Here is a 26,114-nt window from a genome sequence, read left to right as displayed (position 1 = left end):
TCTGTCAATCTTTACAGTGATGGAAAAGTCAAGAAAGGGGTTGAAGCCTGTCAAACTACCAGCACCTTTGTTTGTTTCATGGCAAGCCATCTTGTCAAATTACGTGCATCAGCATGTCAATGAGGAGTTGATACCTGTCGTTGCCAGCCTTCAGAAATTAATTTCAGCAGAAGACGCTTCCTACGATAAACAAGCTGCTTGCATTAAAGAGTCTGGTAAATGAACGTTGTAGAATCATCGTCAGATCCAGCTATTTACAATAATTCTATAGTCAAATTGATGCAGAAAAACGTCGCTTATGCTGCTCGCTTACAACCACACGAAATTTTACAGATCAAATTTATTGTAGAACCCATTGCTTCTCTCGGCTACTTTGCAGCTTGTGAAAACCTATCTCGCCGCACATTCATTCCCTTGATTGAAGCCTCCTACAAATGTACCAGCGGCACCGATGTCAAGCTCAAAGATTACTACATGCAATACACATCCAACACCCACAATGAGCCTAGTTTTGAGGGCAAACCTCTGTCGCAAAAGGCCCTGGCCATTTATGCTACATTGAAGTTCCCATTAGGCCATGATTTGATCATTGATACGTACCGCCATACGCTTCAATTCCTGGTCAAGGGCTTGCAGCATGCGCAACATGAATTGACACACAACAAGAACAACAGCAACGCAGATCAACTGATGAACGACATTCAATTTACCGTCAAGACATTGCTCGTCTTGCTGTCTCGACAATTGGAGGTAGCGCCTCACATGTTTGAGAAAGTCGAATCCAAGACCATTGATCACACCAAAGACGAAGATGTCATCTTGCTGGGCGATATTCTGCAAATCCTGCTGGACATTTGCATGGACACAACAACATTGATTAAGGAGTGCAATCAGACAGCAGGCATGGCAATTGCTGCTGTGATGAATTTGGCCAATGATGTGGAATTTGCAAGAGATTGGGTGTTGGGATGGTTCTTTACAGCAGACAGCAATGCTATTGTGGATCATATTGCTGATTCGCTCGGCGTGTTTCGTCCCCGCGATCAATTGGTGGGCAACGAAGGTTGGCGCAACCGCGATGCTCCCATGGTGTTTGCTTTGAGAGGCTTGGTGTCGAGTCTGCGCAAAGACATTGTCATGCTGGATTGTCCTACAGATACTGCATTGGTGCCTTATATCGCAGAGTAAGTAGTGGTCAGCGCACAGTCTTGAGGCTCAAAAATACTCACTCTATACTAGCTGTCCTGCAAAGAACCTCCACGAAATCATCTTTTACAGCATCAACTTGTTTTGTGCAAGAGCCGATCTGGACAGTGCCTGCAAAGTGATTGCCTTTGAATCTATGGCTACCTGGCTTCAACAAACCAAAGAAATCATGGAGAAATGTACTCCCAACGACACAGAGCTCATGGATGCCGTATCTGGCCCTATTCAGCCCAAAAACATCAACATGCTGATCCAATACGTATGGGATCATTGGGACGATCCCATTGACTCAATTCAGCACAAAGTACGTACTATCTTTGAGCTCTCCATTGCCACACTAGAGATCAAGACGTCCTTTTACCGGCAACAAGATCAATATCAGCAATGTGTGCATGCTCTGTTAAAGAACCTGTTGGCCATGGACTGGCATAGAAAAGTAAAGTACTCCTTGTTAAACATGTTGGTGGAAAAGGTGCACACGGACGCCTTTTTAAAAGCAGAGCCTCGTTTGATAGAGAAATGCTTGTTTGCTATGGACAGTTTGATCTTGTGTCCTCAAATCACCTTCTTCATCTTGGCTTTCCTCTACCGTCGTGTGCAAGATACTATCCCTGGCTATGAGAAGTTCAAGGGGCACAATGGCAAGATCAAGGATACAGAGGATGAAACTACCAAACAAGCTGTAGATCAGTGGATTGAGCTGTGGGTGCTACCTCTCTTGCAGTGCCTTACCGCTCCTTCTGAGCTGCTTCGCAAAAATGCCAGCGGATTCTTGTTGCAACCTCTGTTCAAGATTAGCTCTCAATCGTTTTGGTACATGATTCGCATTCTAGAGGACTTGGAGAACCCCTTATGGAAAGATGGCCACTTGGATCCCGCGCGTCGATTGAATGCATTCATTGCCGTACTCAAGTCTGGTCGAGGTCTTGATATCGTGGACGGTACAGCCTACACACAGCAAGTCAGCACCAAAGAGAACCAAATCTCTGTGGATACATTGAAGCTCGCCATTTATCACAGCGATGCTCAAGTGCGCATGGATGTTCTTGGCTTGCTCTGTGAGTCTCGTAAAGCGACAGCACAGGTTACCAGCACAGAACTGGACATGCTCCAGTTGTTCATCCCTCTCAACATGAACTCGACAGCCCCTGAATTCCGTCAGCAAATGTGCGCTCACTTGAGCAAGATCCTGCTTCGTCTTCGAGGCAATCTCTATTCCCAGTACCGCAACTATAAGTCTCTGTTGTCCTATGCTGATAAATGCACAGAAGAAAGCAAGCGAGAAAATGCCCTATTGGATGCTCAGGATATCCTCGTGGCCATTGATCAAGCCAAGACGTTCCTCTACTGGCTCTGTGATCATGTTGCTGAATCGCTGTATCCAGGTGCTTCTTATCAACGTGTGGCTACTGCTTTGCGTATCCTCAGCATTACCATCAAGATCTTTGGTGTGACCGAGCTTCCTCCTATTGAGGGATTCACTGATCAACAGCCTGATTTTCCCTTCACCATGCCTATTGCTAATGCTCGTCTTGCCAAGATTCTGGTCGATGTCTTTATGAACCCTTACGATTTCAACCGTGTGCAAGCATTTGAGATTCTGTGTCAATTCCCTAGCCCTCTGCCTGGTATCGATGCCAAGAGTGATGTGCAAGATTTGTTGTGGTGGGGCTTGAACAACGTGGTCAGTACGCGTGCTGGTGAAAGTGATAGTGGTGCCATGGTGTTTCGATTGATCTTTACAAAGTATGTGATGGGACTCGGCTTTGATTTGAGCCCTGAACAGAACGTGGCCACAGTGGCTTCTACTCACAACAAAACATCCACCTTGTCTGATGCTCCCATCATCTTTACGGAACGATTGCTGGATTTGCTGGAGAAGCAAGTTGACGTTGCTAAATCCAACCTGCTGCTGGCCTCTCAACAACATCCCATGCACGGCACCTTGCTCGCTTTGCAATATGTGTTTCAAGAGATTGACTACAAGAGTGCCACCATCAAGAACAACTTTGCTCAGTGGACAAAGACACATGCGCGTGCTATTGAACTGATCCATATGACCTGCCATACAGTGATGCCTGTGTTATCAGACGCCTCGCCTGAAGGTAATGTGCCAACGGATTATCGTCAAGCAGAGGATCAAGAGGACGAGGAAGAAGAGGAAGAAGTAGACGAAGGCGATGATTCTAGCCCCAAGCACCAAGTCATTTTGAGTTGTTGCTGGCGTGCTGTCAAGGAAGCAAGCTCCCTGTTGCAAGTCATCATTGCCAAGGCCCCTGCTTCTGCGGAACTCTCTCAAGACACCATCCTGACACATCAGGACCTTGTCAAGAGCGGCAAATTGTTCCATCACTTGCTGACCAACATCAGACATCGTGGTGCCTTCTCAGCCGTGTATCCTGCTTACGTTGCCTTGAACACACGCTTATTGACATCGCGTGATCCTTCCATTGCACAACTCCCAGCTGAATGGCTGCAAGAAAATCTGGATAGTTTGACCTCGAGCAACATCTCCATCACGCGTCGTAGTGCTGGTCTTCCCCTATGTATCCTGGCTATTGTCAGCAGTGAGCCTTCTGTTAAAAAGGAGCTCCTCAGCAAAGCCATCACATATTTGATGCAGTTGGCAAGCGAAGAGCCACCCATCGATGCAGACCAACGTATTGATTTACCTCAAGTCCATGCTTACAATATCATGCGCACCATCTTCATGGACTCCAAGCTGGGCACCCATGTACTAGAGTATGCTTCTGGTGGCTTCTCTCTTGCCATCAATGGCTTCTCTTCTCACAGCTGGGCTATTCGCAACTGCTCTGTCATGCTGTTCTCTACCTTGCTTCAGAGAACGTTTGGCACCAAAAAGACACGAGACGAGCACAGCAATGTCAATACATTGACCGGCCGTGAATTCTTTGTGCGTTTCCCTGCGCTCCACCCTTACCTGTTGAAGGAATTGGGTGTCGCTGTGGATCAGTTGCTCAAGAACTCAATGGCTGCTAGTGTACATCCTGGATTGTATCCCATCTTGACCTTGTTGTCTCGTATGCAACCCTCCAACACAGCAGAGGATGCTACAGATGGTGAGACTGTATTGACACCCTTTATCCCTCTTGTCATGCCTTGTGCTGCCAGTGCCATCTACAAGACGCGTGAAATGGCTGCCAGAGCGCTTGTGCCCTTGGTCTTGGACGTAGTGCCTACCATCAAGCAATTGCTGTGTATCTCTAGCACCACAACCCAAAACGAAATTCACGGTCGACTGCTTCAAGTGCAATTTCTTTTGCGTGGTCATTTCTACTCTGCTAATTATGCACATGAAGCTTCTGTTCAGTTCATCCGTGACATGCCCTCTATGGCCATGGCTTGGCTGGATTTGCTGCGTGAAAAGAGATTCTGTAACATGAACAGTGCCTTGTTGTTGAACATTGTCAGTGAATTCTTCTTTGATACCAAGTGGATAATGCAGCAGACCAGTGGCAACAGTGACAAGAACGTCAGTACAGATTTGATGGCGCTTGCTGACGAGCACTTTGCTAGTCTCAGAAGCCATGCCAAGGAATACTGTATCAGTACCATCAACAGTGATGCCATCTCAGGCATTGGTGCTTACTTGGTGAGAGAGAGCATGGCTACTATCATTGTCAATGGCACTTTGGACAACAACAAGCCCAATGCCAAGGTAGAAGATCTCTTGTTCTTGCTTCGAGATCATGACTATGAAGTACGTCTCTTGGTGCTCCAGAAGCTGTTCAATTACTACAGCATGTGTCCCGCAGAGAAGAGCCAGTCTGGGTATGTTTTAATTTCATTGACAGAGCATCGCAGTGTTGCTAATCCACCCCATAGTATCAGTCAATTGCAGTCCATTTTGGTGCAAAGAACATTTGCCGGTGAAGATAGCTTAAACTGCTACGTCTTGACAGCTAAATTGCTCATGGCATTAAACTCCAAGGAGCCCTACCCTGCCTTGTCATCCAAATTACCGTTCACATTGGAAGCCTATTGGAATCAGCTGGTGGTTCACTTTTCTGAAAAGCGTGCGTTGTCTGTTACTGAATCCGTACTCCCACTCCTGGGTGCTCTCCTTGCTCAGATCCTCCGTCAAGCTTCTCCATCAAACTGGGTCCAACAATGCCTAGTAACCTGGAGCAGTTACATTGCGAAATACAGCCAAAAAGACATCACCTTACCGCTTCGTGAAGCTGTTGTCAAATCACTAAGATTCACATCAACACAGGTCTTTATGAGCGAATTTGATGCATCTGTGGAAGATGCTCGTGTTACTGCTGCATTAGCTATCACTCAATTATTGCAAGACGATGATGTTGATGTACGCGATGATACAGCCATTATTGTCTCTCATGCTCTCCGTTTGAAAGCACCTGTGCACCATGAACGCGCTCTGGAGCTGGTACACAGGCATCTGATCACTCGATTCAAGGACTCGGATTTACTGGAAACAGCACTGTCTGAATCGCTTGCTGGTCAACACGCCTTGAAAACTATTTGGGAAAACGAATTATCTCAATCCAAGGCTCTCTTTGCAAAGGAAAATCCCAACATTTACAAGGAAGATTTGATTGATTTGCAATGGGCCAATGTTGATTTAGACGTCATTCATCTGGCACGAGATTGTGGCGTAAAGAACCTCGATTCATTAAGGGCAAGATGCCAGCAATTGAGCGAGTTTAATCATTTGTTGAAACAAATGTCTCGCACTGTAAGTTTAAACGATTTGCATTTAGCAGGAGTTATATACTGATGTGGTCATTCTTTAGCTCATGCAACAGGGTCCTTTCGGCATCACATCGCGAGCCAATATCTTTTTAGCTGCTTATAGTACAACCGAATCATTGCATTTGGATCTAGAGACTTTGGACAAGACGGAAATTGCGCCTGCAGATCTGATTCAATGTATTCAGGATCTCTCTGGATCCCTTTACGAATTGAAAGAAAACTGGGTTCATCCTGTCCTCTGGAACATGCTACGTGGCGACGATGGCTTGTACGCAAAAACCAAGCATTTTATCAAATACCATTCTCATACTGTTGTATACAGCAACATGTTTTTACTCGCTCCTGACTCTAGAAAGCCTTGATTTGTAGAATAAAATGTCACTGCGGTGCAAGGCGACCTAAGCTTAGGTGATCTTCCCTGAATATTAATCACTCACTCAGGAATTGCAAAACGAAAACTATTGTGAAGCGTTTAAAATGGTTATAAGGAGCAAAATGGGGTAGATGGGTTAGAGTTGAAGTTGAGTTGGGGCCAAGATTAGACTTAGACAATATGGTATAGGTTGGCCACATTTTTTATCGCTAGCAGTTTGGCATAGCTGCATAATAATAGGAGCTAAAACTGCTGCGTGCCTGCCTAGAACTAATTGCACTCGCCTAGAAAGCATGTAGAGACTCAAACGGCCACTGGGAGGTGCACATGTGAAGCCATATTTGGCATACTATGACAAAAAAAAAAACTATCTAAAGCATGTAAAACTCTGTAAATTATATGTATTTGACAGCTTCGACAGCAATTTGTGTTGAATCATGGCTAACCATTTAAAAATTGCCTTGCATCTAAATACTAATCATAAAGATCTCCTTGTGTCATGTTAATTCTCATTGTGTGTAAAAGCAATAAATCATGATTAAGCGGTAAAAAAATTCTTTTTATTGATTTAGAGAGGAAGAGTATGTGTATATGTAATGAATAATGATGCGATGTTAAAAAAAAAAAAAAAAAAAAAAAAAAAAAAAAAGAGTGAGGGAAGAAAAGGGAATAATAAATAAGAAAGGAATCTAGGGAAACAAGCATTTTATCCACTGCACATAAGACAGGCATCTTGATTATCTATGGAACATTGCAACTGAGCAAGTCTTTTTTGTTCCTCTGCCTCGTCTTGTTCTGTTAGGTTTTCATTCAAAGACATGTTCTTGAGAGCCAACTGATCCACAGTAAACTTGATGGCCTCGACAGCAGGTCTTGATCTAAGGTAATACATGCCAGTTTTCAACCCCTTTTTCCAGGCATAGAAATGCATTGAGGTCAATTTACCATAGTTGGGTTCCGCAGAGAACAGATTCATGGATTGAGATTGATCAATGAAAGCAGCTCTGTCCGCAGCCATGTCAATGATGGTGCGTTGAGAGATCTCCCATACGGTCTTGTAGAGCTTCTTCAAATCGTCAGGGATGTTGGGAATGTTTTGAATACTACCACCATGCGCAATCATCATGTTTTTGACATTGTCGTTCCAGAGGCCAAGTTTGACTAGATCATTCAACAGGTATTGATTGACGACTTGGAATTCACCGCTTTGTACACGACGTGTGTAAATGTTGCTAGTGTAAGGTTCAAAGCACTCATTGTTGCCCAAAATCTGGCTGGTACTGGCAGTGGGCATGGGCGCAAGTAGGAGTGAGTTACGGATACCATACTTTTTGATGTTGGCTCTCAAGGTGGGCCAGTCAAAGCGATCTGATCCTTCCACTTTCCAAAGATCGTGTTGAAGCAAACCTTGACTTACGGGTGAGCCTTCATATGTTTCGTAGGGCCCAACTTCTTTAGCAATCTCACACGAGGCTTCTAAAGCAGCATAGTAGATGCCTTCAAAGATGTCCTTGTTCAGTTGACCAGCTTCAGGAGAGTCAAATGGATAGCCCATCAAGATGAATGCATCAGCAAGACCTTGTACACCAAGACCGATACTAATACAATGACATGTTAGACTGAAGCACAAGCAGCGTTGGTATCGAGGAAACTTACGGTCGGTGTCTCATGTTACTTGTACGCGCTTCTTCAACAGGATAGTAATTGACATCAATCACCTTGTTCAAGTTCTTGGTAACAACCTTGGCGACTTCATGAAGTTTTGCAAAGTCAAAGGTTTTGGTTTCTGGATCGACAAACTTGGGCAAAGCGAGCGAGGCCAAGTTACAGACGGCAACTTCGTCAGGAGCAGTGTATTCGATGATCTCTGTACAAAGGTTGGACGAGGAAATGGTGCCCAAGTTCTTTTGATTTGACTTTTCGTTACATGCGTCTAGAGAGAGATAGGCTGTTTAAACATTACTTGTCCTTATACCATGTGGCCATTTTAATTTACCTTTATAGAGCATGTAAGGCATACCAGTCTCAATCTGTGCTTCCAAAATGGCAAACCAAAGCTTCTGAGCATCGATTGTTCTCTTGGCTCTGCCTTCTGCTTCATATTGCAGGTAGAGAGCGTTGAACTTTTCACCATACACTTGAGTCAAACCAGGCGCTTCATTGGGGCAGAAAAGAGACCATTGACCATTCTCCTCTACACGTTGCATAAAGAGATCAGGTACCCACAAGCCCAAGAATAAATCACGCGCACGCATTTCTTCAACGCCGTTGTTCTTTCTCAATTCCAAAAAGTCAAAGACGTCCACGTGCCAGGGTTCTAGGTACATGGCGAAATTACCATTGCGCTTTCCACCACCTTGGGTAACAAAACGAGCTGTATCGTTGAACACACGAAGCATAGGTACAATGCCGTTAGAAGTACCATTGGTGCCAGCAATGTAAGATCCAGAGCCACGGATCTTTTGGAAGGCAACACCTACACCGCCAGCAGCTTTGGAGATACGAGCACATGTAGCCAATGTATCGTAGATGCCTTCAATGCTATCATCACGCATCTGGACCAAGAAACAGCTTGACAGTTGAGGTTTGGGAGTACCAGCGTTGAACAAGGTAGGTGTGGCATGCGTAAAGTACTTGGAGGACATGAGATCGTACGTCTTGAACGCACTCTCCAAATCATCGCCATGAATGCCTAGAGCTACACGCATGATCATGTATTGAGGACGCTCCACAATCTTGTCGTTGATTTTGAACAGATAACTACGCTCCAGTGTCTTGAAACCAAAGAAGTTGAACGAAAAGTCTCTATCATCCACAATAGCAGCATCAATCTTGTCTGCATTGGCCTTTACGACATCATACAACGCTTGAGAAATGAGAGGATTGGGTTGCTTGAGCTTGGGATGTACGTGATGATACAGCTTTTCAATGACAGTACTGAATTTGGCGTCTGTCTCCTTTTGAAGGTTGGAAATGACAATACGAGCTGCCAATACAGCAAAATCAGGATGGCTGGTGGTCATGTAGGCAGCGGTCTCTGCAGCAAGGTTGTCCAATTCCACGGTCGTGATGCCCTGATAGACGCCAGACACTACCTTTTGTGAGATTTGAGCAGGAATCACAAATTCTTCGTTCAATCCATAACATAATTTGGCAATGCGAGATGTGATCTTGTCAAAATGAACACTTTCTTTGCTGCCGTCTACCTTGCGTGTTAGATCCTGATGGTGATAAAATCAAAGTGCATTCGATTTACCTCTTTTAATAACATACATCATCTTGATAAAGTAGTGTCAGCTCGACTCAATGGAGAGAAAAATGAAGGAAGAGGGAGGAGGAAGAGGATTATGTACAAAGAAAAGAGAAAGGAAGGTAGAAAAAAAAAAGCATTTCCTTCACGTCGCGCATCTTATTTAAAGAATTATCAAAACACCTGTTTGGTACTTTCCCAACTACTGATAAACGCGACGCGATTTCGTTGCTCGACGTCACTTGTAAACAGACATGACAATGAAAGTGTAGCGTGGCATGTTACACTTTAGCTGGATCTGATTAGATATCATAGTAAGATGACAAGCAATCACCCCTTGATTTCACTCTATTGTCGTTTTGCTTTGTGGAGATGGTTTCAGATGGACATGTGGAGATTGAATGGATCCATGTTGTTTGCTTGATGTCAAATACATAGTTTAATGCGATTATCCCTGATTGAGGTTGGAATCGTCTTTTTGCCCAGCACCGTGTAAACGAATCTTGCTGAAAACATGTGCTGAAATCGAGCCGTTGATACATCATTAGAAAAGTGTCCCTTGCTCATCAATTCTTATGCCTTCAAATCCTCCATTTGTATACGGCTTTAAGAGATCGAAATCACACCAAGCGATGAATCTGATCTCACGAAGCAGCACTCGCCAACATGTCAAGTCCAAATCAGTAAAAAAAAATCACAAATTTACAGCAAACCGTAGCGACTTGGTGCTGGTCAAAGGATACCAGTGTACAGCGCAACTGGTGGTTTTTATTTCAAGGCTTGAGTACGTCCCAAGAGGCAATCAAGCCCAATCCAATGACACATACTGTACCCTGAGCACCCTCTGTGTAATGGACTCACCATGCGTATTTTACGAACGCTTGTTGACTCACGCAATGCCAACACTTGTTGTTAGAACATCTCTTCTCAGTCAACACTTGCTCTTGCATGAACAATTGTCTCAATCAGGGTGATTTTATAAGCAATATCTATACTGTATAGCAAGCAACATGGGCGAGTCGTTCAGATGGGACTTTCAGTGTACTTTCTTGATTCGTTGAACTTCCCTCTAATGTATAAGTGCTGTTGTAGTCTGTGTAAGCTATTTATATCGGCGAAAGCATTTAGACTGATACTATACCTCGTTTCAAGAGCCTTAACTTTCGTACTAGTTTGCTGTTTGCTCTGAATTGGATATTTGCTAACACATGCCATCCAGCCTTTTGTTGATTTTTCAATCTTCTTTGTGATAGCCAAATGTAGATTGACGTTGTGTGTAATGGCAGCTGGCTTCTGTCTGGATGAAATTGGTTTCAAATCGCATTTTGCGGTATATCATTTCCAAATGATGGGATCAGCCCTTTGGAACCATGAGAATAATATTCCACCAAAAAAATGTTTAAACCTGGTAAAAACGACAAGATCCATAAAAAAAAAAGCACCTTCATTGCCTGAGGTATACATATCTATATCACGCCAAGATTTAATGCGACACAAGGATTTCGGGGGGGATAACACTAAAACTGAGGGATTCTCTTGTCCAACAGTAGATAATGATATCATTTTGTGGTTATCGGAATCCACGTACGGCAATACGCCATTTGCTCTTAAAAGACAAATAAAGTGGTGAATTGACAAAAGCCGTGGCATGTTGCTAAGTAGCCATGCATGATGTATTGTGTTGTTTCTATGTAGCCATGCAAGGTATATTGTGTTTCTGCCAACATTTGAAGCATGAATGGAACATTTGGTGCCTATTTATACGTATAAATCAGTTGAGGGATGATCAATTGTCCGCTACCATCTATTTATATATGTATCCACTGTTTTAGTCTTGTTTTCACTCCTTTTCTTTCTCCCATCATCTTGTTTTTTTTCTTCAATTCACATAGTATATCACCCTCGAGAAAGTATATCATGAAGTGGCTGGGAAAAAAGGCAACACCCTATGTGTTTTTGACAGCTGGTCTCATCCTTGTGCTTCTATCCATTCAAACATACTTTACCATATCCCAAAATAAGGATCAAGCGCCCAGACACAACATTGACCCAAGAACCTCGGTTTTACAGAACGATAAACCTGTAAAGGCTTGTTTTGTCGTTCTGGTTCGTAATAGTGAGCTGGATGGCATTGCTTCCACCATGTTGCAGCTGGAAAAGACATTTAATTCCAAATTCAACTATCCATACGTCTTTCTGAACGATGATGACTTTACGGAAGAGTTCAAGCAATCAACGTCCGTCTTGACAAAGGCACAGACAAAATACGGAAAAGTCGACAGCCAAATGTGGGGCTATCCATCCCATATCAATCAGACCTATGCTGCTGAATGTAGAAACGAAATGGCAACCAAGGGGATTCCCTATGCAGACAGTGAATCATATAGAAACATGTGCAGGTAAGGAAGCAAGTTGCTTTATTTTTTTCAGGAGGTCGGGTGCTTATATTTTGCATGCGGTGCTGCGCTGTCTATGTGTACAGATTCCAGAGTGGCTTCTTTTTCAGACATCCCATGTTGGATGAGTATGATTACTATTGGCGAATTGAGCCCTATGTTGACTACACATGTGATATTGATTATGATGTATTCAAGTTTATGCGAAACAACAATAAAAAATATGGTAAGCTGTCATGGTGCAAAAGGGTGAAACGGATAAAGCTGGCTAAAAAAAAATGAAAGGTTTTACAATCGCCTTTAGAGAATTTCTTGAAACCGTGCCTACATTATGGCAAACTGTGATGGATTTCAAGCGGGATTATCCTGACGTCGCCTCTCGCTGGCCATCCAAGAAGAATTCACTCGAGAAATTTGTTACCAATGATGGCAACAGTTACAACGGCTGTCATTTTTGGACCAATTTTGAAATTGCATCACTGGAGCTGTGGAGATCAAACGACTATCTGAAATTATTCAATTACTTGGATCAACAAGGTGGCTTCTTTTACGAGCGTTGGGGAGATGCTCCTGTGCATTCGATAGCTGCGTCGTTGATGCTAAATCAGGAAGATTTCCACTTTTTTAACGATATTGGCTATAGACATACTGCATATACGCATTGTCCTACAGAGCCCGAGTTCCGTGACAAGTGTTCCTGTGATCCAAGCATCAATATGGGTAATAAGAAAGAAGACACTGCTTCCATCATGTATTTATTAATCTAATTTGCTTTTAATTCTGTAGATTTAACTGATCCAATGTCATGTTACCCTGTATATAAAGCAGCATTCAATTAGCAAATCAGCCCTATTTATTATCCCATGCCGCAAAGGAAACTTTACCTCTCCTCTTCGACGCAATGTATATGTATTATTTGCTATACAAATTTGAACAGATTCTATTTTTCCTTTACATTATTGTAACTCATTGTGCTTGTTTCCTATTTCGGTTTTAATCGCATCTACAACCTTGCATGGTTGTACCACTGTAATACAATCGTAATTTCTAGGGCACACAAGTATTCTGGGATATATATGGGCAAAATGCCTATACTCGAGTCAGAAAATCAGGAGTAGAGGTGGATGTCAGCAAGCATATAAACGTATTTGAGGTTAAATTGGGAAGTCAGGGTTAAAAGTGATCTTTACTGGATTGATATAAAAAGACTATAAAAAAACGTATTTCTGGTAGTTCTCATGATCTATGTCAATCATGATTAGCAGAATCAACCAGCGAGCAAGTCAAAATACATCTGGTTCTATCCCCCAGATCACAGTGATGCCCCAAATCCCAAAATGTGAACTCTCTTCCCAATATTTTGACCCACAAGATTAGACTTTTACCAACCAGTTGCACGCAAAAGCTTTCACAGAGCAGGGACAACAAAACCTTTTGTTGATACTTGCCCTCGGATTCTACAAGCCAAAAGCCTTCTAACGCTTCATACCTAGTAGCTGGAAACCAGTGGCCAGCAAGTAGCCGCATCTTTGCATAGCAGAGTGCTTTCAGTACTTCAGAACTTTATACAAGCCAGAACCAATTGCCTTCATGTACATGTATCTCGTTAAGCGATAAGCGAGGCGGGCTTCTAGCGTAAGACACCTCCTCGCGAATTTGGTGAGAGTAATCACTAGCGAAGTTATTAGCTTGTAACAACGCGTCATTCAAGCACAGGTAAAGGTACAACAGAAGTGCAGTAACACTTCCCGATGCAGGTGAGAACATGATTTACCATACCATACCCTCCATACTTGCCCCGTTTGCCGTATATCTATAACGGACCATGATATAAATAGCTCTTTCAGCTTGCATTCAATAAAGAAATACAAGGGAATAGCAACCAACACACTATAGACTTACTGAAGGCGACCTGGCCAACTTGAAACTGTGCAGAATTCTGTTCAAACTTGGAAGCAAATAAGAAAAGTGTGCTAGTGGCAAAGAAAACTCCCAAAGAAAGACCCCAAATGTCTTGCGTCTCAAGGTTAATGAGACCCGAGATACGAACATATCAGCATGTACATGAAGACTTGGTCAGAGCTCAGCTTGTTAAGATCTGACAGGAGCGAAAAAAAAAGATAAAGAAAAAGAAAAACTAATGTTGTGGCATAATGCCTTGTTTTCATCAGAATAATCCCGTTACTGTACGAGCAACAGCCCTACAGATCAGTACTGTCACTAACTCATGTCGATTTATATTAGGGCCTTTCATTCATTTTCTATCCAATGGCCCGTACTTGATTTTCATCTTCCATCTTTTCTGTGTGCAGAAGATAGTGAGATGAAGGATCACCTAAAACTCATGGCACTCAGAATGGAAGGGTTGGTATTACTGAATTACAACAGTTGCAAAGATGACTCTGTTAATTAATAACTCTGCAGTACGAATAGTAGTGTCCAGTTCATTATGTACGCAAACATTCGAGAGCACAAATCTATTGGATGAGCAATTTATAGCGGTTAAACCTATGTGTCGTATATGAAAATGCGCACCAGATAAAAGCTTCTACTGGCGTACTGAGCTGTAGTGTATTTTGTTTTCGCAACATTCTTCTTATAAGCCTCCATCAGCAGATATTACCTTCACAATGAGCATGGCAACATCTTCACCAGCTAAATCGTTTCAGTCTCCGACTCCTTTTTTTTTTTCTTTCTCGAAATAGGAATTTTTGAACGAATTTCGACTTCCTAAATCTATTTTGGAAGACTTCTTTAATCTATTCTGTCATCTTTTTCGCATGTCAGACACTAGTCAAGTACATCAACGTTCCTCGCAAGCTGACACTGCGGCTCCACTGTTGTGGACTCATGTGGTTAACTCACGCCGCAAAGGGAACAACAGACAACAACAATCCATCGTCTCTTTCAATCCCACTATCGTCAAACGACCTGTAACGGAAGCAGAGGCCTCGCAACAGGCCATCAATGGGGATACTTCGCCACCTCCTCAGGCGGTTATCCGTCCATTCCTCAAAGGCGTGGAACAGGATTCCGTCTTCATCGATCTGACACCTATCAAGAATCGCAATCTCTTGAACAAGGCTCTTCTTCAATTCAACGAAGCCTCTAATGCTGAAGACATGTATGAAGAATTTCTTGGATACCGGAAACAACCTCGACACTACCTCAACCATGCCTTCTTGGAAACCATGTGGCTGCCCAACAGCGAAGGTCGTAAGACTCTCATTGAAGAAGGTATCACTCTAGAGGATGGCACCTTTGTGAAAGGGTTTGCCTCGTACCATGCTGATGCTACGATTGTGAAACTGACCCTGGAGAATCTTCCTTTCTTGCCTGCCCTTCAGTTGAAGGAGGAAATGGCTGCCCGACTTTCTGCGTTCGGGGATGTCTTGGATCACGGCATCTCGAGAACTGATGGGATCTATCAAGGAGAAGGTTATGCTACACTTAATCTAACGGTTCCTTCCAGCCCTGGTTATGAATGTCAAGAGTTACATCCCGTTGGGAAATCTTGCCCTGGTCATCGCCATTTGGAGAAACTCAGCCGTGTCATTGTCTGGGATTTGACAGCTTCGGATCAAAGAAAAGTTTTACTCCAATGGGATCAAATGCCGGCTTTCTGTCGTAATTGTCAGAGCTCTGAACACTGTCGGGCTGATTGTCCTGACTACAAGAAGTGGGTCCGCTGCCATCATTGCAATGAAACTGGACATGTGGTGAAGAACTGCAGTCGCAATAACAGCCCAAACAAGGTCCGTGCGGTGGAAAACACTCCTGCCAAACCCCGAAAGGGCTCTCAGGTGGCCAAAGAGGGTAAAAAGGGTACTCAGGGTGGCTCCAAAGTAACTCCTGGTGGTGCTCCAGTTGGAAACAAAGGTAATGCCCAAGGAAAAGGCCAGGATGTTGCATCTGGTGGTTCCCAAGGTGATTCCGATAATCGAATTGCTGCTACCCAGCAAGGTAGCACTCAAGGTGACGCTGATAGTCAAACAGGTGCTAGAAAGCAGGTAGTTGATAGAGATGTTCAAATGGATGATCTTCCAAAACTCCAAGTTAAAGAAGTCGATGGGAAAGGGGCTTCCAATGATATTATCATGTACGACTCTTCTACCCATTCTGCTAATGAACGAGAGGAGCGCCCTGAACGCCCTGCGAAGAAGATCGGTAAATTTAATGGCGCGGATGATGTTAGTTCTGCCAAACAACAAGCTGCATCTAATGAAGTAGAGACTGGACACCAACTCGGCTTGACAGGCCCTCCTTCACCTCCCCAACATTAATATGATTAATCAGCAAAATACAGTGAAAATAGCCACCCTCAATTGCCGTGGCCTAAAAAAAACAGATAACACCAAAAAAAGACAACAATTTATTAGATATCTTCGAACATTAGGATATGACATCTTAGTGCTTCAAGAAACACATGCAACAGACAACACATTTATAGACATACTCAACACTCAATTTACTTGCAAGTCGAGTCTTTGGACTCAACATTGCGGCATCATTTCCCTCAACACTCACTACTCACTCAAACACATCTCAGAAGGCATTGATGGGGGTCGATTTATCTTGGCTTCCCTTCATCTTACTCGAGACCTGGAAAATTCACCCAATTCACCACCAATAGCAACAATACTTAATATTTACGGCCGTGCGTCCGCTCACACCGACCGATCAGCGTTCTATTCAGAACTCATTGGCACACAAATTGTCAAAGAAACTATTACTACTACAACAAACACCGTCTTTATCATGGGAGACTTCAACTACCAGTACAAGGATCGTCGAGTCGATGGCACCCTCACCAGTGCACCAGTAGAATGGACCGATCTACTCGATGATTACTTTATTGACGTTTTTGGGGAAGACAAACACAACACATGGCATAGTGGAAACAATTCAGGGATTCTGGATTACATCTTTTGTAGTTCAAACGCCCATCATCTAGTCACTAGCACCAACCAGCAGTATCTGTCTCCTGCCTGGACCGACCATGAACTCTTGGGATTCTCTTTTCGATATCAAGATGCGAATGGCCGTGGCCCTGGTAACTGGAAGGCAAATCCGTTCTTGGCTTGCAACAAAACATTTAGGAAGGCATTGGCAGAATTCCTCATTGATAGTGAGGCGCGTCTGGCAGAAATCAAGCGTTTCTCCACTCCCCAACAACAATGGGATTGGATCAAAGCCGAAGTAAAGATGTTTATCAAACAGTATCAAATGGAGGATTTGAACTGGCGGAAACAACAGCTACACCGACTGCTATCAAAGAGAAACAAGATGATGCGGCATAAGAAGACAAGAGGCTTGGTTTTTCAAGGCTTGGACACGGTTAATCAACAGATTCAATCTCTCCAGCACTCTCTTGCAGAAATAGAGATCTTGAAGGCAGGAAAATTTTGGCGGGAACATGGTGAGAAATCTCCAGGCTTCCTGAAGCGCTCTGTGGTGTCTCGAGAAAATCGTCGTTCAATTGTGGAACTCAGGAACCCTACAACTGGCGATCTATGTCAAGATCAACCTAGTATCTCCAACATTGCTACCAACTTTTACACTTCACTGTTCACACCGGAGGCTCTGGATTCAACCTCCCTCAGTGTTATAATTCGCAACATCCCAGGTCATTTGAAGCTCAACAGCGAGCAGCAGGAATCATTGATGATGCCGATTGATGTGGAGGAACTCTTGACCGATAGCAAGCAGACTCGTCGTTTGAGTAGTCCTGGACCTGATGGATTACCTTATGAAATCCTGTACTTGGTAATGAAATTTCCACCGTTCCATGATCTCATCCAATTAGTCTACAATGAAGCTTTAAAGAAGGGTAAGTTCCCGCCATCTTGGAACGAATCCGTCATGTGTCTGCTTTACAAGAAAGGCGATCCAGCTGAAATGAAGAACTACCGTCCTCTGTCTCTGGCTAATTCAGACTACAAGCTCTTCACTCGCAATATCAACCGTCGAATCATGGAAGTCTCTTCCAACTTGATCAGCCGACATCAGCTTGGGTTTATTCCTGGTCGATTCATTGCTGAAAATGGAATGATCTGCCAGCTCCTAATGGAAGATGCTCAACGGAAATGGTCCATCGCTGAACAACAGGAAAATGATCCTTCCTTTAACACTTTGGATTATGACATCGGTCTTCTTCTGGATCAAGAAAAGGCATACGATCGGGTGAACTTGGAATATTTGAGGAAGGTATTGGGGAAATTTGGGTTTCCTCGCCCTATTATCAAGTGTATCTCCAAGTTGATGGGTGACAACCTCATACGTATCAACATCAATGGCCATCTGTCAACTGAAGTGGCGAAACTTCGAGGCTTGAAGCAGGGGGATCCTCTCTCTCCTGTACTGTACAACTTGGCATTTGAACCTTTTCTGCTTGCAATCCTGCATGATCGCCAATTTCAAGGCTACTTGATGGGTACTGCACGAACAAAACTCCTGTGCTATGCTGATGACGCTTTGGTGTTTATCCATGACTCCAATGATTTGACTCGGTTACAGCTCCATATGGCTCGTTACTGTGCTGCCTCCAACGCCAAGTTCAATAATGCCAAGGTGGAAGCCTTTTCAGTGTCTGGTCGGGATACATGGGATATGTGGGATGGTCCATTATCACAAATGGGTATCACACATCTCCATTCTGTTGAGGACGATGAACCGTTGACCTATCTGGGATTTCCTCTCGTCCAAAGTAGGATTCAGCGAGTTCACTTTATGGGTGCTTTGGTAACAAAGATCAAAACTGCCATCCAGATTCATTCTGGTCGCTCCCTGTCGGTCGTTGGAAAGGCTACAGTGCTGAACTCTCTTTTGCTCTCCAAGCTATGGTACATCCTGCGTGTTACGCCTTTGACTCAAGCTGACTTCAAGCAGCTGCGTTCTCTGGCTATTCAGTTCTTGAGAAGAAACATCTTCCCCGTCATCCCTTGGAAGGTGTGGACTCTACCAAAGGACAAAGGTGGTCTCGGTGTTGTAGACATCCAAATACAAGCTTCAGCTTTGTATTTTCGTTGGCTCCACCCAATACTGGTTCAAGATCAAGATGTCATAGATTCCCATCCTGTGTCGTACCTCTTAAGCTACCACATTCGCAATGTTAATGGTTACCCCCACCATCAAATCCCGCTGCTATTTCCCTCTGCTCGTCGTACTAAGGGGTTGAAAAAGCAACGCACGGGAACTGTCGATATGTTATATCGTACAGTTGACTATCTTCCTAAGTCGTTTGATGCGGCACCGATCAATTCTGCAACTGCCATGGCTCTTCCATTACAGGCGGCTTTCTATGTTCCTCCATCCTCCTCACTGGTTGTTCCTCTTAAAGTCAAAGAGATGATGGTTTCTGATGTATTTCAGTACGATGCCCGGCTTAACTTTGTACATTGGAGAGACACTCGTGACCCTTCCCTCCTCAGGTGGAAGAGAGCTCCTTCGACAGTGTTCAGAGGCCTCGCATCTGGCACTCTTAAATTCCAGCCCTACTTCCTCCCAGTGTGTAATCCAGCCCCTGTAGTAGATCCTGGAGTCTCTTTTGCGCCGCTGGTGGATCAATTTTGTCTGCACGATGGCCAATCCCTTAGAAACGCTCAGGCTTCCGCCAAAACATTTCGTCTGTCTGTACTGTCGTCGGTGGAACAGCCCTTGGTCTTGCAAAATGTCTCTGCTGCTAATTGGAAATTCTTTTGGTCCCTGTCTCTTACCTACATTCAACGTAATGTGATATACCGATTCATCGCAGGCTGTATCCCTTCTAGAAGCAGATTACACTACATGATGCCTGCATTTTTCGAGTCCCACAATTGTCCTGTCTGCTTGTCCCCCAATGAAACTGCCAGCCACCTGCTCTTTGACTGTCCATCCAAAGAAAAGGTATGGCAAGGCGTCATTTTTGAGTTCCTATGGCCCACCACGTCCATCACTGACATCAAAGAGGCTCTTCTGTCCCTAGACTTTTCAGATATCTGGTACTCCCAAGTCAAAGGCATCCATCCATACAGAATCCTACTCATCACCCTGTCTCAAATATGGCTAGCCCATATGCGCTTTGTTTTTGACGGCACTATCTTTGTCCCTGAGGCGATTCTGGTACATATCCACTCCACTGTCCGACAGACAGTGGATGAAGATCAAATCCATTCCCTCTTGTAATTTAGATAGTTAGATAGTTCCTTTTGTTAGTTTAGTTTAGTTTCCATTTATATTTATATTTTTTTCATTTCTCAATTGCACCCGCCTCTTCACTCTGACCTATTACTCTTAGTGTACGCGGCTCAATCAATAAACACAATTTAAAAAAAAAAAAAAATCTATTTTGGCAGATTTGACTATATGAATCGTGATGATCCCTCTGTACTTACTAATGCATTCTAAGAGTATTTTTCAAGACGCATCCGATGGTGCTATTTATAAGAAGTATATTGACTGAAAATATTGAGCAATGTCTGAAAATACGAAATGAGGTTTTTGGCCAAAATGTCGAGATTTTGTATATGAAGGTCCTACAAACACAGTTTCAGGAGATGCTGTGGATCGAGAGGAACACTCTGATATAATATATGTCATAGTAAAAGTCTTTGTTTTCAAGGTGAAAAACGCGATCGTTTGATTTTCGATGAAAATCATGAGGTATCCCTCATGCTTTTTGGTCGATTTTTGGCCATGTTTTTTTTTTGGCCCAAAAAGTTGAGCAAATGTGTCAGCAAGTTAATGCTAGTTGGAAGCAACTGTTTGGCGCTACTCTCGAGGTTCAAAAAGGCTTCTAGGATGAAAAATCGCTGTTCAATGCCTCCAAATTTCGCTGCGTTTTTCTTATTTATGAGTAGTAAAAGACACTGATACTGTGCTTTCTGTCTACATTTGAATTGTTCTTATGAATACAGATCGGGAGCGTTGCAGCAGAGTCAGATCCACAGTGACAGATCGTTTATGCAGGCTCCACCGTCATAGTGGAAGGAGAAAAGCTAATAATTTGGTATTGTTTGAATAATGCCTCTTCTTTGCGTGAAAAGCATAGATAATAGTAAGTCAACGATCACTTTTAAATTGCAAAAATGCTGTTCCAGACAGGAAAGGCAAAATTACTGATGGATTCATTGGAAATTACGGAAATTTCATTAGAAAATCAAGGATTTGAATTCAATGGTCTGTAAAATTTCACTTGTGAGATGATGTTAATGACAGACCTGCCGCAGCTCTATTTTTCTGGATGTGCACAATAAGAATGTGAACATGTTAAAGTAAGCAGCGCTCTTGTCATCCCAGACAGGTGCTACGACAAAAAGAACAATCAAGAAAGGGTTATGGTATGACACGCTGCGAGGCTTTAGCGTCATAAGGGCAGCATGTTGTACGACATTATTGTTCCCAAACAATAGCACGCTTGTTGTAATCAGAAATATGACTTAACAAAGTCAACAGCGATGGTTTTGCATGCAAACAACGAGCTGGATCCGGCTGCTGCTCTTTTGTACAAAAGTTGGGGATGGCAAGTATAAGAATGATGGCACGACAATGTATGAGTGTTTAGGTTGAACCTGTGACGATTTACCCGGAAGAAGAAGGGAGGGCCGATTACAGGCTGTGTGTTCAATGGCAAACCGGCAATACCTCTTCTCCACTCCTCTCTCTCTCTCTCTCTCTCTCTCACATCTCCTCCCCCCCATTTACTTTTTCCTGATAGAAAAAGCTCTAATTTCTTTCCTCTTTTTTTCTTCTTTTTCAACATTTTACTGAAAACAAACAACATGGCAGGTACTGTAATTCAACAACACCGCATTGGAAACCTGTTGCATATATTGACACATGTCTGTTGATAAAGCAGAGCTATACAAGGTTCTTTTCTCCTACGACACTGACAAAGACGATGAATTAGCCCTCAAAGAAGGAGAGACAATCCGCATTACAGGCAAAGATAGTCCAGATTGGTGGTTAGCGCAAAGAATAGATGATAGCAAGAAATCAGGCCTTGTGCCAAGCAATGTAATGTATACCCACTTTTATTATCTCAGTTTCGAATCTATTTCTAACATGTGTTCACAATAGTTTATTGAAAAGATACCCAGCGAAGGTACGTCTATACAGTCCGCTGTAGTTCGTATACACCTATATATTCAAATGCGCGACATTTTAAGCAGGTATGACACTGGCCATTGTCATTCAAGATTATTCAGCTCAAGCGCCCGAGGAACTATCGTTGCAAAAGAACAGAATTGTCACTGTGTTGGACCGCAATGTCGCTGAGGGTTGGTGGAAGGGCGACTTGAATGGAAAAATTGGTGTTTTTCCGGCCAACGTAAGTAAGCTTTGTTGTAATTTGTTTCCACCTGACTCACATTTCTTATAAAAGCACGTGGAATTTGTGGAAGAAGGCGTTCATCCGGGTGATAATGATAGTAAATTAAAGAGTAAAGTGTGATGGTGTCAGTGTGTCAAAAGGATCTTATCGACTAAACATATTATCGTAGAGGACGCATTCAAGCTGGCTTCGTATGGCGTTAAACAAGGCGGTATTGGTAGTATCCTTGCTGGTGGGTTTAATTTAAAGAGAACAGGTACCTCCAGCAACAGAGCGTCATTGAACGAAAGACCTGCCTCCAATGGACCCTCCAACGAATCACATGCACCATCTATTCCAACGAAACCTCATCCTTCATTAATCAAACCTACTACAAGCAGCAATATGCCCGCCTCAGCTAAACTGAATATCAATACGGCCCCTGAACCCGTCAAAAGTAAGTTGAGTAAAGTGGAAGCAGCAAGTCAATTGCTGACAACAGGCGTGTAATAGGCAACGGAGAAAGAGCCATGGTGCTTCATGATTACAAACCCGAGAATGAAGATGAAATCAAGCTGATGAGAGGTGAATACGTAACTGTCATTGATCATATGGAGAATGATGGATGGTGGAAAGGCATCAGCGAAAGTGGAGCCACTGGCATTTTTCCCTCTAATTTTGTGCAAATTTTGGAAGACGAGAAACCACCTCAAAGGCCTATTCGCGCTAGGCCTGCTACTGTAAAGACAGAGTCATCGCCCAACAATACACCTGCAGCTGCCGAAAGTACCAACATGGCTCGCCCTCCACCTGTCCCTGCAGCCACTCGACCCACCTCTTTATTGTCTAATCGCGAGAGCCATTCCTCCACATCCAGTGTTGGCTCACCACCACCTCCTCGTCCTATTACTACACCGCCCAGATCTCTGACAACACCTCCTGTTCCAACTCGTCGCACTAATTCCATCATGTCACCCTCCTCAAATCACAGCGATACTTTAGGTAGTCATGGGCACAGACGTATTCCCTCTATCCCATTAACATCGCCTGATTTGCCTCCCATGTCTCCCGTACACGAAAGGCCAACAAGACCTATTCCTCGCCCTACATCCACCACGTCAACCGATTCTGCAGCCACAGTGCCCATTGTACCTAGTCGAGCGAATCGTAGCATGAGCCCCGAGAATAATGTCGCAATGAGCAATATGGCTAAACCACCAAAGATCAATTTTGGATCCAAGAGCACTTCTACGCCTGTGGTAGCTCCTGTTCGCTCACCCTCCACTAGCAGACCTTGCTCCATCAATGACACATTGGACAGAGGAGAATCATTACCTCCTCCTCCCAAGCGAACCATGCCACCACTTCCTGAGGCACCACCGCCAGCAGTTTCGACTGAACGAGTAAAGCCGCCTCATCCTACTAGTGCACTCCCCTCAACACCACTCTCAAATGATCAAGCAGACACTGAAGATGAGTTAGATGCTAAAATTCGACGACTGATCCGAGCAGAGACCAACAAAATCCGCAGAGAGTTTGAAACTCGATTAGAAGATGAACGCATTGAACGTCTCAGACTTCAAGTTGAGCTTGAAGAATTGCGAGCAAGTTTGAATCAATAAACGAATCATTTTATTTCTTATCTTGTTGGGAGGCATCTACTATATCAAATCCTCTCGTTCTTTCCCTGTTCATCACTTCCATCATGACTTGATTGCACATCTTAGCATAGGGGTTCTCTGCCACTGCAACATTGCGTGCAATGGGGTTTCCAAGCTTGGCTCCCACTTCAAAGTCCTTTCTTGAGCCTATTAAATCACCTTGTTGCCGTTTGATAATGGCTCTTTGTGTGTAGGCCTGTCTTAAGATCTTGGGCTGACCCTCTCCAATATCAGAAATAACGCAATCTAAATCTTGCAATGCCTTGTCCAGCTCGTTGTTCATGCGATACACTTGAGCTCTGCGTAAACAATAGGGTTTGAGCAAGAGGCACTCGACACATCTAATTGGCCTTATCTACCTGTTATTGTATGCTGATGCATATTTGTCTTCTAATTGTATACATTGACCAAGAATTTCTAATGCCTTTGCTGTGTCTTGCTTTTCTTCAACCAACATAACAGCCTCCTTCTCCATGGCCTCCAGTTTGCTCTGTAATTCGGGAGAAATGGTATATTCTGTTCTATCGTTAGTACAATTAAAATGACAGGACATTACAATCATACTCACTTGGCTTTGAGTCTACAGTGCTGGAGATGGCATCCAGTGGTTGTCCTTGACTTTCTACAACGCCGTTTCAGTACACACTGATCTATTGCCGCTAAAAGAGCATCTACTCACCAGGGTTGAACATGAATTCCAAGATAGCATCATCAGAGATAGACATTTTTTGAGTTTTATAAGGTGCTTTGTATATCAGTGTATTGAAAAGAGAGACAAATAGGCAAGGACCCACACAGAGAGTGTATTTATGCGTACTGTAGCGTGAGAAAAAAAAAGGCACACAGGAAGTAAGCGGACGAAATTCCTGTTCTCCATCGTAATATGTGCGCAACAAGTGGCACCTGGATGAAATAAAGTGCCCAAACTGCCGTGTTCGTATGCTGCTCGCTCTGAAAACCATGTCTCTATTGTCATTTATGCCTATCGTAGTGATGGAATGGGCTACATGTCAAATGCTATAATCTCCACATCATGAAGGTCTACATTTCATATCAAGATGAAAGGTACAAGCACAGCTATCTCTGCGATGGCGTATTGACAGAATGGGATGCCAGTAGCACGCCCTGAAGAGAGTTTCTCACTGAAGGTTTGAGAGAAATATCAAGTGGAACAGGATAATGCATTATGGATGGCCAGCATTGGGATCATCAAGCACCAAATGTGATGATGCCCCTTTTGGCTTCATTGAATATGTGGCAGGACATGTCTTTTTCAACTCTTTCCGTTCAAACTTGCATGAAAGACATTACCTCCACACACTCGCCTACCCTTACAAGAGCAGTTCTCGCTGCCTTAAAGCATTGGCGTAGTGAGCTTGCTCCATCATTCCACCATGCCCATTGAAAAGCCGCAGAAAATATTTTGCGGGTACAAAACTTTTCATCAACCACCATCACTCACTTCAGTTGCAGTTTCTCGTTTTTCTTAAACACAATATAATGAATCCAGCAGCCAAGTTAGCAGGTCGTAACAATGTAAGTCTTTTTTTTGTTGATAGATGAAACCACAACACAGACTCTGTACTAAGAGCATTGATACACATGTCTAGGTACGTTTACCACCAGAAGTAAACAGAGTCTTGTTCGTGAGGTAATAAACCATGATACGCCCATTTGCACAAGTACAACTAACACATTATACAGAAATTTACCGTTTAAAATCACAACTGAGGAAATATACGAAGTGTTTGGAAAATACGGGCCTATTAGACAAATTCGAGTGTAAATAGAATCTCTTAATGACCAGCTCACATCACTAATACATTGCACACCATAGTGGAAATGCATCAGATACTCGCGGTACAGCATTCGTAGTCTACGAGGACATCTTTGACGCAAAAAACGCTTGTGAACATTTACAAGGCTTCAATATCCTCGGCCGTTATTTGATTGTGCTCTATTACCAACAAAACAAGGTGACCAAGAAGATGAACTTGCAAAAGAAGGAAGAGGAGATCAGAGAGATGAAAGCGTGAGTAGTGCTGTTTGTGTAAAGATAGAACATTGTCTAACCCGTGTTGCTAATAGACGTTATGGTGTCGATGACGAGTAAATAGCCTTACATCACGACTTACCACCATCGCCACTAGTACACCAACATCAACTACATCCTCATCATCAATTTGTATATATATATTATTAA

The 26,114-nt window shown here is 43.4% G+C and overlaps 8 protein-coding genes across 8 annotated transcripts; 6 read left to right on the top strand and 2 right to left on the bottom strand.

The window, feature by feature from the left end:
• Window positions 1-19: 19 nt before the first annotated feature.
• ATC70_010002 (uncharacterized protein) lies at window positions 20-6,305 on the top strand (the record flags this gene model as incomplete). The annotated part of the gene is made up of 5 exons (XM_064829225.1): window positions 20-215; window positions 272-1,184; window positions 1,240-4,998; window positions 5,053-5,926; window positions 5,985-6,305. 5 exons carry the CDS (start codon window positions 20-22, stop codon window positions 6,303-6,305), a joined length of 6,063 nt encoding a protein of 2,020 aa, XP_064686427.1.
• A 717-nt stretch (window positions 6,306-7,022) lies between these two features.
• On the bottom strand, window positions 7,023-9,594 carry ESA1_2 (Histone acetyltransferase; the record flags this gene model as incomplete). The annotated part of the gene is made up of 4 exons (XM_064829224.1): window positions 7,023-7,914; window positions 7,973-8,249; window positions 8,313-9,518; window positions 9,573-9,594. The coding sequence occupies 4 exons, from the start codon at window positions 9,592-9,594 to the stop codon at window positions 7,023-7,025; spliced, it is 2,397 nt and encodes a 798-aa protein (XP_064686426.1).
• Window positions 9,595-11,483: 1,889 nt separating this feature from the next.
• On the top strand, window positions 11,484-12,801 carry ATC70_010000 (uncharacterized protein; the record flags this gene model as incomplete). Its single annotated transcript, XM_064829223.1, has 4 exons — window positions 11,484-11,965; window positions 12,049-12,188; window positions 12,248-12,682; window positions 12,749-12,801. The coding sequence occupies 4 exons, from the start codon at window positions 11,484-11,486 to the stop codon at window positions 12,799-12,801; spliced, it is 1,110 nt and encodes a 369-aa protein (XP_064686425.1).
• A 1,941-nt stretch (window positions 12,802-14,742) lies between these two features.
• ATC70_009999 (uncharacterized protein) lies at window positions 14,743-16,245 on the top strand (the record flags this gene model as incomplete). The annotated part of the gene is made up of 1 exon (XM_064829222.1): window positions 14,743-16,245. One exon carries the CDS (start codon window positions 14,743-14,745, stop codon window positions 16,243-16,245), a length of 1,503 nt encoding a protein of 500 aa, XP_064686424.1.
• A 475-nt stretch (window positions 16,246-16,720) lies between these two features.
• On the top strand, window positions 16,721-20,125 carry ATC70_009998 (uncharacterized protein; the record flags this gene model as incomplete). Its single annotated transcript, XM_064829221.1, has 1 exon — window positions 16,721-20,125. The coding sequence occupies one exon, from the start codon at window positions 16,721-16,723 to the stop codon at window positions 20,123-20,125; it is 3,405 nt and encodes a 1,134-aa protein (XP_064686423.1).
• Window positions 20,126-21,778: 1,653 nt separating this feature from the next.
• Window positions 21,779-23,872, top strand: ATC70_009997 (uncharacterized protein; the record flags this gene model as incomplete). The annotated part of the gene is made up of 6 exons (XM_064829220.1): window positions 21,779-21,955; window positions 22,019-22,043; window positions 22,111-22,268; window positions 22,323-22,380; window positions 22,441-22,707; window positions 22,764-23,872. 6 exons carry the CDS (start codon window positions 21,779-21,781, stop codon window positions 23,870-23,872), a joined length of 1,794 nt encoding a protein of 597 aa, XP_064686422.1.
• A 10-nt stretch (window positions 23,873-23,882) lies between these two features.
• On the bottom strand, window positions 23,883-24,636 carry ATC70_009996 (uncharacterized protein; the record flags this gene model as incomplete). Its single annotated transcript, XM_064829219.1, has 4 exons — window positions 23,883-24,210; window positions 24,271-24,427; window positions 24,480-24,533; window positions 24,591-24,636. The coding sequence occupies 4 exons, from the start codon at window positions 24,634-24,636 to the stop codon at window positions 23,883-23,885; spliced, it is 585 nt and encodes a 194-aa protein (XP_064686421.1).
• Window positions 24,637-25,411: 775 nt separating this feature from the next.
• ATC70_009995 (uncharacterized protein) lies at window positions 25,412-26,024 on the top strand (the record flags this gene model as incomplete). Its single annotated transcript, XM_064829218.1, has 5 exons — window positions 25,412-25,447; window positions 25,522-25,562; window positions 25,616-25,693; window positions 25,749-25,943; window positions 26,000-26,024. The coding sequence occupies 5 exons, from the start codon at window positions 25,412-25,414 to the stop codon at window positions 26,022-26,024; spliced, it is 375 nt and encodes a 124-aa protein (XP_064686420.1).
• Window positions 26,025-26,114: the final 90 nt, after the last annotated feature.

The sequence above is a fragment of the Mucor velutinosus genome (genome assembly GCF_035048745.1).
Source record: "Mucor velutinosus strain NIH1002 chromosome Unknown tig00001563, whole genome shotgun sequence".
Taxonomy (NCBI): domain Eukaryota; kingdom Fungi; phylum Mucoromycota; class Mucoromycetes; order Mucorales; family Mucoraceae; genus Mucor; species Mucor velutinosus.
This window is presented reverse-complemented; position numbering and strand designations above follow the sequence as displayed.